The sequence below is a fragment of the Oryctolagus cuniculus genome, chromosome 5 (genome assembly GCF_964237555.1).
Source record: "Oryctolagus cuniculus chromosome 5, mOryCun1.1, whole genome shotgun sequence".
Lineage (NCBI taxonomy): Eukaryota > Metazoa > Chordata > Mammalia > Lagomorpha > Leporidae > Oryctolagus > Oryctolagus cuniculus.
Genome location: NC_091436.1, coordinates 24,121,563 through 24,134,853, shown reverse-complemented (window position 1 = coordinate 24,134,853; position 13,291 = coordinate 24,121,563). Strand labels below are relative to the sequence as shown.

Below are 13,291 nucleotides of genomic sequence, written 5' to 3'. Positions count from 1 at the left end.
CTGCTATGGCCTGGGAAAGCAGCAGAAGATGGCCCAAGTGCTTGGGCCCCTGTACCCACATGAGAGGTCTGGAAGAAGCTCTTGGTTCCTGGCTTCAGATTGGCACAGCAGCAGCAATTGTGGCCATCTGGGAGTGAACCAGTGGAGGGAAGACCTCTCTCTCTGTCTCTACCTCTCTCTGTAACTCTTTCAAATAAATAAAAAAAAATCTTAAAAAAAGTATATGGAATTTTTGCTGCTGAACTACCCGGTATTTTATTTTTTCCTTTGCAGAGTGGGAAGCCGCCCATCAGTGATATGTTCACAGACCTGAAAGATGGAAGGAAGCTGCTGGATCTCTTAGAAGGCCTCACAGGAACATCCCAGGTGAGAGAAGTCACCTCAGAGGATGAGGCTAACCGAGTTTCTCTGGGCATGATCAATACCTGAAGACCCAGAGTGGGTGCCTAAAATGTAAAGTCAAAGAGGAATGTTAAAAAAAAGTGGTTTAACTAATGCTTTGATAGAGTGGTATAGTGAAGCTTTCTTGAGGACTTTCATCAAAAATGAAATGATCTTAAATGTTTATTGCTCAGAGACTGTCTGAGAATGGATTTGTACAGAGGGCCCAATGTTCTGAATAGTAGAATATGAGAAATCACATTTAAGTGCCATTTAGCAGATATTTAAATACTTAGTTTTTAAGGAGGATGTCATCTGTTTTTATTCTGTTTTATTGGTTTCTTCACCAAATCCAACTCTGTTATGTGTGTGTAAGGTGCTCTACTCTCACATAGAAACAACTCTGCTAATGAAGAGAATGCCTTTGATGGGTGAAGGCTTTTACACTAGAGGTAGAATTACTGTAAGGGTACAGAGAAATGCTCTCCCAAAGATGAATTCCTTTCTTAACAAAGCCTGGGGCTGTTAAACTCTTGCTTCTGACCTCCAGGTGGTGGGAAGGCACCTGTTGGAGGGTCTGATCCCTCTCTCAGATAAGGTTCCCTGGCTAGTGAGGTGGAAAGCAGCTGCTCAGGTCTTCTTGCTGCAGGTGGGGGATTCCTGCTTGCCAGGTGGGCTCTTGTAATGCTAGCTGCAGCCTGGAATGGTGCCTCTCAGGCCTCCTTGCTCTGTCGCTCACACATGTGCAGGGAAAAGGGACCCTATCCTCTCCTAAATCTGCCTCCAGACCTATTGTAGATAAAAGAAGCTTCATTCCTAGTGCATTGGCTCCCGACCTTGTCTGAGTGTTAGTATCTCTGGGGAAGTATTTAAAAAATTCCAAACCCATATCACACCCTAGACCCATTAACATCACAGCCCTCAGGGTGGGGTAGGACACAGGTGCTGGTAGATTCTGAAGCTAAGAGATTCCAGTGTTCAGGGAAATTAGGAAACCTGTATCTGAAGATGTTCTAGTTGAGGAATTTGCAAACTGAACACTTGCCTCCAGGGTGCTCAGCTGCTGTTCCATACCTGTTTGTCAGGACCTGGAGGAGTGGTGAGACTTACTTGCTTTTGTGTTTTATTTTCCAGCCAAAGGAACGTGGCTCCACCAGGGTGCATGCCTTAAATAATGTCAACAGAGTGCTGCAGGTTTTGCACCAGAACAATGTAAGCTTGGGATGTGACTGTGTGGGGAAGGGTCCCGCTGCCACCAGCATGATTTCCTGTGAAACCAGTCACCTGCCCTACGCATTGACATTGGGTGATACATGGGAACAGTTTTCTTATGAGAACCATTGAGACTTCCACTGTGACAGTGGAAACTGTCACATGGTTTTTTTTTTTTCTGGTGGCTTTATTGATCTGCTGTTTCAATAACACATTTTTGAGCTATAGGCTTTCCCAGTTCTCTAAAAATGAAACTTCTCTTATCATCCAGTTCAGGTGTGATAAAACAAAAACCTGGGCTTTGGGGAAGTGGTGGTCTTTGAAGCTGTGCCTTTGTGTTCACAGGTGGAATTAGTGAACATAGGAGGAACTGACATCGTGGATGGCAATCACAAGCTGACACTGGGATTACTCTGGAGCATTATTTTGCACTGGCAGGTGGGCATTTCCAACCTTTTTTTCCATCAAAGTGGGAAATGTATTCTTTGTGGCATAGTTGGGGGGGGCGGGGAGGCTGTTGTAACCAAGGACCACAAACTGCTAGCCTGGAATGTCAGAAATTCACACTCTCAGTTCCCAAGGGTGGTTTCAAGGTGTCAGCCGTGTTGGTTCCTCCCAAGGGCTCTGAGGGAGAATCTATTGCTTGTCTCTCTCCTAGCTTCCGGTTTGTTGGCGGTCTTTGGGGTTTGTAGGCATGCGGCAGCAAAGCCCCCATCTTCACATGGTATTCTGCATCTATGAGTTCTGTGTCCCAATTTCCCTTTTTGTAAGGATACCAGTCATGTTGGAATCAGCCAAACCCCCTGCCCAAACTCAGATATGACTTCCTCCTAGCACTGACTTCATTTCCAAATAAGGCCCCATTCTGAGTAATGGAGGGTTAGGACTTCAGTATGTGAAACTTGGGGGAAACACATTTGAACCCTAAACAGTTTGAGTGGCAGAAGCTGGCAAACTGATACATTTTCCTTGTACAGGAAAAAAAAAAGTAGCTACTTTTGTTATATTTAATTTTATAAACTTACATAATTTCAGACTTATAGAAAAATTGCAAGAATAGTTTAAAGAATTCCCAAATACCTTTCATTCAGATTCCTTAAATGTTACTAGTTGTATTATTTCTTTTGCTCACTTTCTCTCCCATACCAAAAATCTTTAGTGTGATTTTCTAAAATCATGACATTCGTCTAAAAACAGGGGACTGTCTTATGTAACTAACCATGGTATGTCAACATAATAATATAGCATGCATAATATTAAAGCCATAATAAGTATTATATATTTTTGTATATTAATATAAAATTATATTAGAGACTAAAACCATAACTATTAAAATCGGGATAATAACTTTGAAAGTACAAGTACAAATGTACAGATCTTATGGAGATTGTCTATCCAAGATCATCCAATACATTCATTTATTGGTCTCTTTAGCCTTTGTTTCCCCTTCCTCACATTATTGCTATTTTTGAAGACTATTGGCTAACTGTTTTGGAGAATCTCCCTCTGTGTGGGCTTAGCTAATGGTTTCTCAGAGATACAGGTTATTCATTTTTGGGAGGGATGCCATACATCTGATGTTGAGTTCTTCTCAGTGTACAATATCGGGGGGCCCATGTCCATTAGACCTTTTTGTAAGGGTTAAACTTGTTAAGATGATAGTGCCATGCTTCTCCATTGCAAAGCGGCTACTCATTGTTATTTAGCGGTACCTTGTGGGGATATACTTTGAGACTGTGTGAATATTCAGCTTATCAAACTTTTATCTGGAGTTTTAGTGTCCTTTCATAATTATTTTTAAAGATTTGTTTGTTTATTTGAAAGGCAGAGTTACAGAGAGGCAGAGGCAGAGAGAGGGAGAGAGAGAGAGAAAGAGAGAGAGAGATCTTCCCTCTGCTGGCTCACTCCCCAAATGATCACAACGGCTGGAGCTGTGCCGATCCAAAGTCAGGAGCCAGGAGATTCTTCTGGGTCTCCCACATGGGTGCAGGGGCTCAAGCACTTGGGCCATCTTGGGCCATCTTCTGCTGCTTTCCCAGGCCATAGCAGAGAGCTGGAGCAGCCAGGACTTGAACCGGCACCCATATGAGATGCCTGCACTGCAGGTGGCAGCTTTACCCGCTATGCCACAGTGTTGGCCTCCTTTCATAATTCTCACCTGGATCAGTTTTTACTAAGATGCCTGACAAATAATGATTTTCAATTTCACCATTTCTTCTTCTTCTTTTAATTTATTTTTTGACAGGCAGAGTGGACAGTGAGAGAGAGAGAGACAGAGAGAAAGGTCTTCCTTTGCTGTTGGTTCACCCTCCAATGGCCACCGCGGCTGGCGCACTGCAGCCGGCGCACCGCACTGATCCGAAGCCGGGAGCCAGGTGCTTCTCCTGGTCTCCCATGGGGTGCAGGGCCCAAGGACTTGGGCCATCCTCCACTGCACTCCTGGGCCATAGCAGAGAGCTGGCCTGAAAGAGGGGCAACCGGGACAGAATCTGGCGCCCTGACCAGGACTAGAACCTGGTGTGCGGGCGCCACAAGGCGGAGTATTAGCCTATTGAGCCACGGCGCTGGCCACCATTTCTTCTGTTTGTTTGTTGGCCCTTCACTTTTAAGGAATAGCTTTCTTTTGTCTCTTGTTTATCTGTCTTTATCTAGCCATCCATCCATCCTTCCCTTCATTTATATGTTAGCTGATAAATCATGGAGCTTTACATAAGTTTACAATTCTTTATCTTTATTCTTCATTTTGATGTTCAAGTTTTCCTAGATTTGGCTAGTTTAAGCCCCTTAAGTTGGCTCCTGTGTCCTTTTAATGTATCACAGCATTCTTTTGAGTACTTCCATAAAATATATGTAGTGTTATAGAATAATTACATGTAATGTTTGTTCTAGAGATAATTGTTACTGTGATCAGAAAAGATTCTTCACTCTGACTTTTTTAAAAGAGTTATTTATTTATTTATTTTAAAGACAGATACAGAGAGGGAGGGAGATACAGATACAGAGAGAGAGAGAGAGAGAGAGAGAGAGAGATATCTTCATTTCCCAAATGGCTGCAATGGGTGGGTCTGGGCCGGGTCTGGGCCAGGTCAAAGCCAGTAGCCTGGAGCTTCATCTGGGTCTCCCACACATATGCAGGGCCCAAAGCACTTGGGCCATTCTCTGCTGCTCTCCCAGATGCATTAACAGAGAGCTAGATCAGAAGTAGAGCAGCTGGATCTCAAACCCATAGGGGATGCCATTATTGCTGGTGGCAGCTTTACCTTCTATGCCACAACACCAGCCCCCTAGTCTTTGATTTTGTAGTAAGTCAAAAGTTCCTTCTTTCTTTTTCATTTTTGTAGAAAATAAAAACTGTTTTCTTTATATGAAAAGGTGTTTTTAAATAAAGAGTATTAAAACACTGACTTTTTGTGAGAAGAAAGTAATGTTAATTCAGCATAGTACAAGTATTGTCTATGATACAGAAAAATACAATAATATATAAAAGAGATAAAAATCACCTCCGAACCCTGGAACCCAAAATAATTACTGTTAAACTTTCTGTTCTGTTAAAAAATCTAAACCTTCTGTTTAAAGGAAACATTTGAAAGAAAATGAGTTCCAATTCCCTGATCCATAATGGTTAACTTTTGTAATTCTTATTGAGAGACTTGAGGGAATAGCTCTGTCCAGTTATGGCAAATGTGCTTTCTCTCAAACAGGTCAAAGATGTCATGAAGGCTGTCATGTTGGACCTGCAGCAGACCAACAGCGAGAAGATCCTGCTGAGCTGGGTGCGGCAGACCACCAGGCCCTACAGCTCCGTCAATGTCCTCAACTTCACCACCAGCTGGACAGATGGACTTGCCTTTAATGCTGTGCTCCACCGACACAAGTGAGACCTTACTCCCGTTGGCAGTGGGCTTTACAAGTCTGTTTCTACTGTGTGTCCCTCCCCTGCTGCTCCTCCCTAAAGCCTCTTCCCCACCTGCCACCCTCTCTGCATGTGCTGTACCAAAACACCAAGGAAAGAAGTATGGTGAGAGAAGACAACCCATCAAGTCTTCATTGTCACAGGACTTCAATGCCAGAGAGCAATGGCCATGGCTTCTATTACATATTTTTGAGTTGAAAAATGTAAAATAGTTTGAATTATTCATTGCTGCACATTCAGCACTAACCAGTAACATACACAAAGAATTGTGTTAGCTTTTACCCCCATACCAAAAGTAAAACTCTATAAAGTCAATGCAACACCAATTAAAAATAGCCAAATGCTTTTTTTTTGGTGAAACTTATGAATAGATTCTAATTATGTGAAGAAGATCAAATGCCCAAAAATAACTAGGATAGTCCAGAAGAAGAGCTACTGAGATGCGTTCCACAAAGAAACCAAAAGTAAATATGAAGCTATACGAGTTAGACATGCAGTATTGCAAATAAATATAAACTAATGTAATAATAGACTGAACCATATAAAGTTGCCAAGACTGGAGTGTTTTTGATATACAAGAACAACAGTTTCATTTGGTTCAACCTAAGAGAATAAAGATCTAAGAAATAATCTCATTATATAGGAAAACATAAAATTGAGTGGATACTGCAGATTAATGGATGTTGAGACAATTGGTTATCTATACATAACTAAGTGCACAGCCATACTCAAAAAATAAGTTTTGCTAAGGGCAAAATTATGTTATATTGCTATTATAAATTATTAATATTCTCATTTCATTTCCTCTATGGTCTTTGTTCATATTTTAAAATAGACATTTTTCTACATCTTACTTCTGCAAATGTATTAAATTCTTACAAGTTGTAGTGGGTTTGTTTTTATAGACTGTGGGTTTTCTGGAAGGTGGAGTTGGGGCAAGGGATGTTTAGAATGTCCTTGAATTGTTTCTTCTTCTGTTTTTGTTCTTCCTTTTGCCTTGTCCTTTAATTCGTTGTTGATTTGAATTGATGATTGTGAGCAGAAGGATTTTTTCTTGATAATAAAGGTAGCTCTCTTAATGTTTTACCATAAGAATGATGTTTGCTATAGCTTTTTGGATATATTGTGTTTTTTATGAGGTTAAATAATGCACCTACCTTCCCACTGAATCTTCTACCACTCCTGTATGAGTCTGAAAAGGTTTCACTCAGTTCCTAGTAGGTTGGGACATTTTATCAAGAATGTCTTGAATTTTAGCCATTACTTTTCTCCATCTATTAATTAATTGATTCAATAAATACATATGAGTGTATACACACTGTACATAGCAGAGAACAAAAGAGGTGGAAATTTCAAAGAAGGAGATGGACAATAAATTAAAAAAAATGCAAATTGTATAGTACATAGAAATGGTAAATATGCTGAAAGAAAAAATGCAATCAGCAAGAAGAGGAACCTAGCATGGTGGGCTACAGGAGTAGTGGTGGCCTGTATGGGTAGGGTATAGTAGAAGGAGATGAGGTCTGGGAGGGAACTGGGCAGTGGAGGAGATTGTGGAAGGTCGGAGGGTCTGCTAGACAAGAACAGAGAAAGATAGTGAACTTTTGGATAGCTCAAAGCAAGAATAATGTTCAATTTTGTGGGGTTAAAAAAATCAAGACAGAAATGAAATGCCAATTAATAATAGCCTATAGGACCGTGATTGGAGGGAATTCTCAAGGCCTTATTTTAGAAATCTCCTATGAACTCATTAGAACTGTTTTTTCTATTCTGCCAATTCTGGTCTTTCAAGTGGAGAATTTAGTTCATTAACTTACACTGTGATAACGGATATATTTAGGTTCATTTTTACCACCTAGTTTGAAGACACTTCTGCTACATTTTCTGTGCATTTTTCCTTGCCTTCCTTTGTATTGATTGGCATTACCACCTTCCTTTTTTTCTTTTATTATTTGGGAAATATGAAGTAGTTCTTTTCTAGTCTTTCAATGGTTAACCCAGAAATCTACCAAAGCACTGAACTTATAGTTAAAATTTTCATAGTGGTAAGTTACTTTCAAATATTATATACTTGACATATCTTTGAGATATCATGGTAAAAACATCTAAAAATGAATTAAGTTAAGTTATACCAATGGCTGCTTTGATTTTGTATATTTCATCTTCATTGCATTTTATTTACTTGGCTTTTCAGACCTGATCTCTTCAGCTGGGACAAAGTTGTCAAAATGTCCCCAATTGAGAGGCTGGAACATGCCTTCAGCAAGGCTCAGACTTACTTGGGTATTGAAAAGCTGTTAGATCCTGAAGGTACTGTTTAATGTTTACTTTCAGAATTGATTTTGCTTTGTAATTTTGAATGCTTGAAAAGTAGTGGGTTTTTTCCCCCCTTTTTGGAATGAATCAGGAAAATTGTAGAATCTTTTTTCAACTATAGGTACAAGACTTTTTATTGCAGACAAATTGTTAGTACTTTTTGTATATTATTGTTTTTTAAAGATTTATTTTATGTATTTGAAAGGCAGAGTGAGAGAGAGAGAGAGAGAAAGACAGAGAGAGAGAGGTCTTCTGTCTGCTGGTTCACTCCACAAATGGCTGCAATGGCCAAGGCTGGGGTAGGCTGAAGCCAGGAGGTAGTTTCTTCCAGGTTTCCCATGTGGTTCAGGGTCCCAAGCACTTGGGCCATTCTCTGCTGCTTTCCCAGGTGCATTAGTAGGGAGCTGCTGGATAGGAAGTGGTACAGTTGGAACTTGAACCAGCACCCATATAGCCAGAGCTGCAGGAGACTGCTTCATCCACTACACCACAGAGCTGGCCTCAGTATTTTGCATTTAGAATTTGAAGAATACTTTTGATAAAAATTTAATTATATCTTTGGATAATAGTTATCTGTATCAAGTAGGATTTATTTATTTATTTAAAGATTTATTTGTTTATTTGAAAGGCAGAGTTGCAGAAAGGCAGAGGCAGAGAGAGGGAGAGTTTTTCCTTCCGCTAGTTCACTCCTCAAATGGCTGCAACAGCTGGAGCTAGGCCAATCCAAAACCAGGAGCTAGGAGCTTCTTCCAGATCTCCCATATGGGGTGCATCTTCCACTGCTTTCTTAGGCACATTAACAGGCAACTGGATCAGAAGTGGAGCAGCTTGGACTCCAACTGGTGACCATATGAGATGGGATCCTGGCGCTGTAAGCGGCAACTTTATCCTTTATGCCATAGTGCCAACCCCTAAAGTAGGATTTAAAGCTTTAGAAAAATAAATAATTATTTAGATAATTCAGGACTTGGTGTAGTTACTTAAATACATTTTTGTGTGAATTTCATATGATTGTGTGAATTACATATGATCTGAAGCCTTTGGTTATGAAGCTTGCAGGGTTGACATAACATAAGTGTCAATTCCTGGTTCTGTAATGGTTAATTCAAGCAACACTCCTGTTTGAAGGACTTGAGGGAATAGCTGTGTTCAGGTATGGCAAACATAGTTTCTCTTGAATAGGCCAAAGACTAAAGTCTGTTTCATTATCTTAAATGGTAATACACGGCAGCGTATCTTTGAGCATTTTGGGGTAACCTTTCAGGGAAGAAATGGGATGCCGAAGAAAAAGAAGGACCCCTTTTTGCTTCTTTCTTATAGATTGTGATATGAAATAGCAATTGACTGAGTTACGGCAATACAAAAATTATTTACTATATTAGGGATTGTTTATGAGTACTAAGGAGAGCTATTTTATATCCAATATTGAGCAATTCACATATTTTGGACATCTAATTTAAGAAGGTTCTTATTTTCTTCCACCTTTAGATGTTGCTGTTCAGCTTCCTGACAAGAAATCCATAATTATGTATTTAACATCGTTGTTTGAAGTGCTGCCTCAGCAAGTCACTATAGATGCTATCCGTGAGGTAGAGACCCTCCCAAGGAAGTATAAGAAAGAATGTGAAGAAGAAATTAATATACAGGTACAGGTAAATTTTTACCAAAAGAGTTGACTTGCTATATGTGTTTTGTCACAGGTACTAGATAAAAGCACCTGCCAAGGGTTCTCTTCTTGACCGAGAACATCTTGGTTTCTTGGTGCACGTTATCTTAAGCAGTTCAGCTTATCTGTGAGTGTGTTCTCTCATGTGTGTAACAGAAGTCATATCTTACCCCACTTTACGAAGAACAGAACTATTATTTCATACCACAGGGCTGGAGGTGGGGTCCAGGGTGAGCAAGACCCTATGCTTTTCCATCATCCACTTGCCATCTTCTGTCATGTGCTCAAGGTGATTTTTCTCATGTCAGCCTAGTCTTTATTTCTAAGTCTTAATTTTCTTTCCATTTTTTTTGCCATTAAAAAGTGAACTTTTCTTATTATATTCTCACAAAGGGCTATCACATATTCTTATTTCACTTATCTGCAGTATACTATTTGGTGAATTTTCATGGAAGGGCTTAGTATGATTTCCTTTATCAGGGTATCAATGAATTAATTTAAGGAAATGCAAATAATATCATAAATGTTTTTCTCTCAATTATCTAGCCTTGAATCAGTCCATCTTTTATCTTTTTTAAATTTAGTCTAGGCCGGCGCTGCGGCTAATCCTCCGCCTGCGGTGCCAGCACACTGGGTTCTAGTCCCGGTTGGGGCGCCGGATTCTGTCCCGGTTGCCCCTCTTCCAGGCCAGCTCTGCTGTGGCCTGGGAGTGCAGTGGAGGATGGCCCAAGTGCTTGGGCCCTGCACCCGCATGGGAGACCAGGAGAAGCACCTGGCTCCCAGCTTCGGATCAGCGTGGTGCGCCGGCCGCAGCGCGCCGGCCGCGGTGGCCATTGGAGGGTGAACCAACGGCAAAAGGAAGACCTTTCTCTCTCTCTCTCACTGTCCACTCTGCCTGTCAAAATTTAGTCTAACCAGTCTTCTTTGTTCATAAAATCCTATGAGAATCCTATGAGTTATACCTGTTCTTAAAAATCACTTAGTCCAGCAGTTTAGCAACCCTGTAAGTGAGAGCCGTATGTGGCTGTCATAATGATAAGAAAGACATTTACACAGGCAGAAAGCCTGGGCTTAGGAGTTTAAATTTTATACTATCTCTGCTTGTTTGTGATCAATTTCTAAACCTCTCAAACACAGTTTTTCAAAACGTGGTTAAATCTACCCACTGTGTCATGAAGATAATGAATTCAGAGTGTCTGAACTTTGTAATAACAGCAGCTGTAATTATTATAATTTTTCCTCCTACTTTGCTTTGATATTCTCATTCAACATGTTTCTTTTGTAAAATGTCACTTAATTTCCACATTATAATATTCTGACATCGCATGCTTCTGAGACCTCTGAGATCCACAGCGCTTATTATTTTAGATTTTCTTTGGCTGTTATGTACCAGTTCTTTTGTTCTCTTCCATTCAAAAATAGCATGATTTTTAGAATTTTAGAGGGTCTGATTGTGAGCTTTGGCTTTTTCTCATAGTTTTGAAAATTAAGTTCTGCTCAGGAACAGCCCCAACTTCTTATGATTGACAGGAAAATACTGCAACTCATTTGCCCTTGGTAGTATACTCACTATTCTGCATTAACCAGATGCCTTTTTAGAGGGCTTCATCTTCTGGGTTTATCATTTGGTTCTAGAGTCATTTTATTTATTCATTTATTTCAAAGATTTTATTTTATTATACAGAGAGAGAGAAGGAGAGGCAAAGGGGGAGAGAGAAAGAGAAATCTGCTGGTTCACTCCCCAGATGGCCGCAATGGCCAGAGCTGTGCCGATCCAAAGCCATGAGCCAGGAACTTCTTCAGGGTCTCCCACTCGGGTGCAGGGGCACAAGGACTTGGGCCATTTCCCACTGCTTTTTCCCATAGCAGAGAGCTGGATTGGAAGTGGAGCAGCTGGTACTCAAACTGGTGCCCATATGGGATGCTGGTGCTACAGGTGGTGGGCCCTACTCGCTATGCCACAACACTGTCCCCTAGAGTCATTTGTTTATTGGATTGGTGTTCCTTTTTGTTAGGAAGGGGAGTTTTGTTAATTCCTACAGTTCAGGCCATTTGCCTATTTCAAATAAGAATTCTGTTTAGGATTCAGGTTGACATGATAACAATTGCAGAATCCATCCACTGTTTGAGAACAATTGTATTAACACGAACCTCTTCATTTGCATGCTTTTGTTAGTGTCTTGAAAGTTGAGTGATGTTAAATGAAGAAATAAAATGTGACCAAGTTTTGATCATCTACTTTTTGACATACTTCCCCTTCACTACTGTCCAATGACTGCCAATGGCCAGTCTTCCTCCTGGCTCTTTCCTTTCTATAGATATATGCTGAGAGCATTATGTGACCAGTAAATAATTCTTGCATTTGTCCTTACATATCTATCAGTTGAAAGTGTACCCATGTGTTCTGATTAATACCTCCTGAACTTTTGCATTTGGATAATACTGTCCATCTCACACCTCAGAGCTGTTGGAGTGTTATCGAAGTGACCTTACTCCTCACTAACTTCCTTTGTTCTTACATATCCTCTTTATAGTGTGGGGTTTGGTGTCCTACATGATATCCAGAGTCATTTTAGCTCAACTATTTCAGGATTTTTTAAAAAGATTTATTTATTTATCTGAAATGAAGAGTTACAGGGAGGCAGCGGCAGAGAGAGAGAAAGAGAGAGAGAGATTGAGAGGTAGAGAGAGAGAGAGAGAGAGATAGAGAGAGAAAGTCTTCCATCTATTCACTCCCCAGATGACCACAATAGCCAGAACTACACCCATCTGAAGCCAGGAGCCAGGAGCTTCTTCCAGGTCTCCCACACAGGTACAGGGGTCCAAGGACTTGGGCCATCTGCTGCTGCTTTCCCAGGCCATAGCAGAGAGCTGGATTGGAAATGAAGCAGTCAGGACTCGAACCAGGGTCCATATGGGATGCCGGCACTGCAGGCGGTAGCTTTACGGCTACGCCACAGTGCTGGCCCCCTCACTGGTTTATTATTTAACTCCTGTACCCACATTGCTGCATTCGTCTGATTCTTCCTCCTGAGGGCCTTTTGTGTGTATTTGCCTTCTATTCCAGTCTTAATGTTAAAGACTTTTCCTTCCCTTGTAGTTAATGAGACCCAGCCTACTTGCACACGTTGGTCATGGTGGACTTTTCCCTCTTTTTGCCCAAGATTCTTGTGCACATGGATTTTTCCCCTCCGTGAAATGCTCTTCTATCCACTATTGCCTGGCAAGCTTCCCACTTTTCCTTATTTTAAATGGAAACTTTTCAGAGAAGTTTTCTCTGATAAACCTATCAAAATTCACTCCACCCCCCCATATATGTGTGTGTGTGTGTGTGTGTGTGTGTGTGTGTGTGTCTTGCTATCATGGTTTTTGTAAACTATGTTAAGAATTTTAGACTAGGAGTTTTGAGAAAGTAATGAAAGGTTTTAGGCAGGGAAGTCTTAGGATGTGATAGCATTTTCAGAACATCATTCTAGGGGCAGTATTTGGCCTCGTGGTTAAGTCTCAGCCAGTTAAGATGCCTGCTTCCATGCCAGTGTGCTTGGGATTGATACCCAGCTCTGGCTCGTGGCTCCAGCTCCCTGGCCAGTGTACGCCTTGAGAAGCAGCAGTGTTGACTCGAGTAGTTGGGTTCCTGTCACTTACATGGGAGACTTGAATTTTATTCCTAGTTCTCAGCTTTGGCCTTGGCCCGGTTCAGGCCATGGTGGGCACTTGGGGAGTAAATGGTTGAATTGTCGCAGTTTTTCTTTGTTTTTCTGTCTCTCAGCCCCTTAAATAAACAAACAGCAGAATTCTGGCTG

General features: G+C 41.0%; 1 protein-coding gene across 1 annotated transcript in view; it reads left to right on the top strand.

Annotated features, from left to right (window-relative positions):
• UTRN (utrophin) overlaps positions 1 to 13,291 on the top strand; it is a gene marked incomplete in the record, with an annotated part of 519,651 nt that overhangs the window by 80,201 nt on the left and 426,159 nt on the right. The window contains 6 exon segments of the mRNA XM_070073468.1: positions 274 to 366; positions 1,516 to 1,593; positions 1,939 to 2,031; positions 5,295 to 5,467; positions 7,701 to 7,816; positions 9,311 to 9,474. Of these exon segments, the coding sequence (XP_069929569.1) occupies positions 274 to 366; positions 1,516 to 1,593; positions 1,939 to 2,031; positions 5,295 to 5,467; positions 7,701 to 7,816; positions 9,311 to 9,474 (717 nt within the window).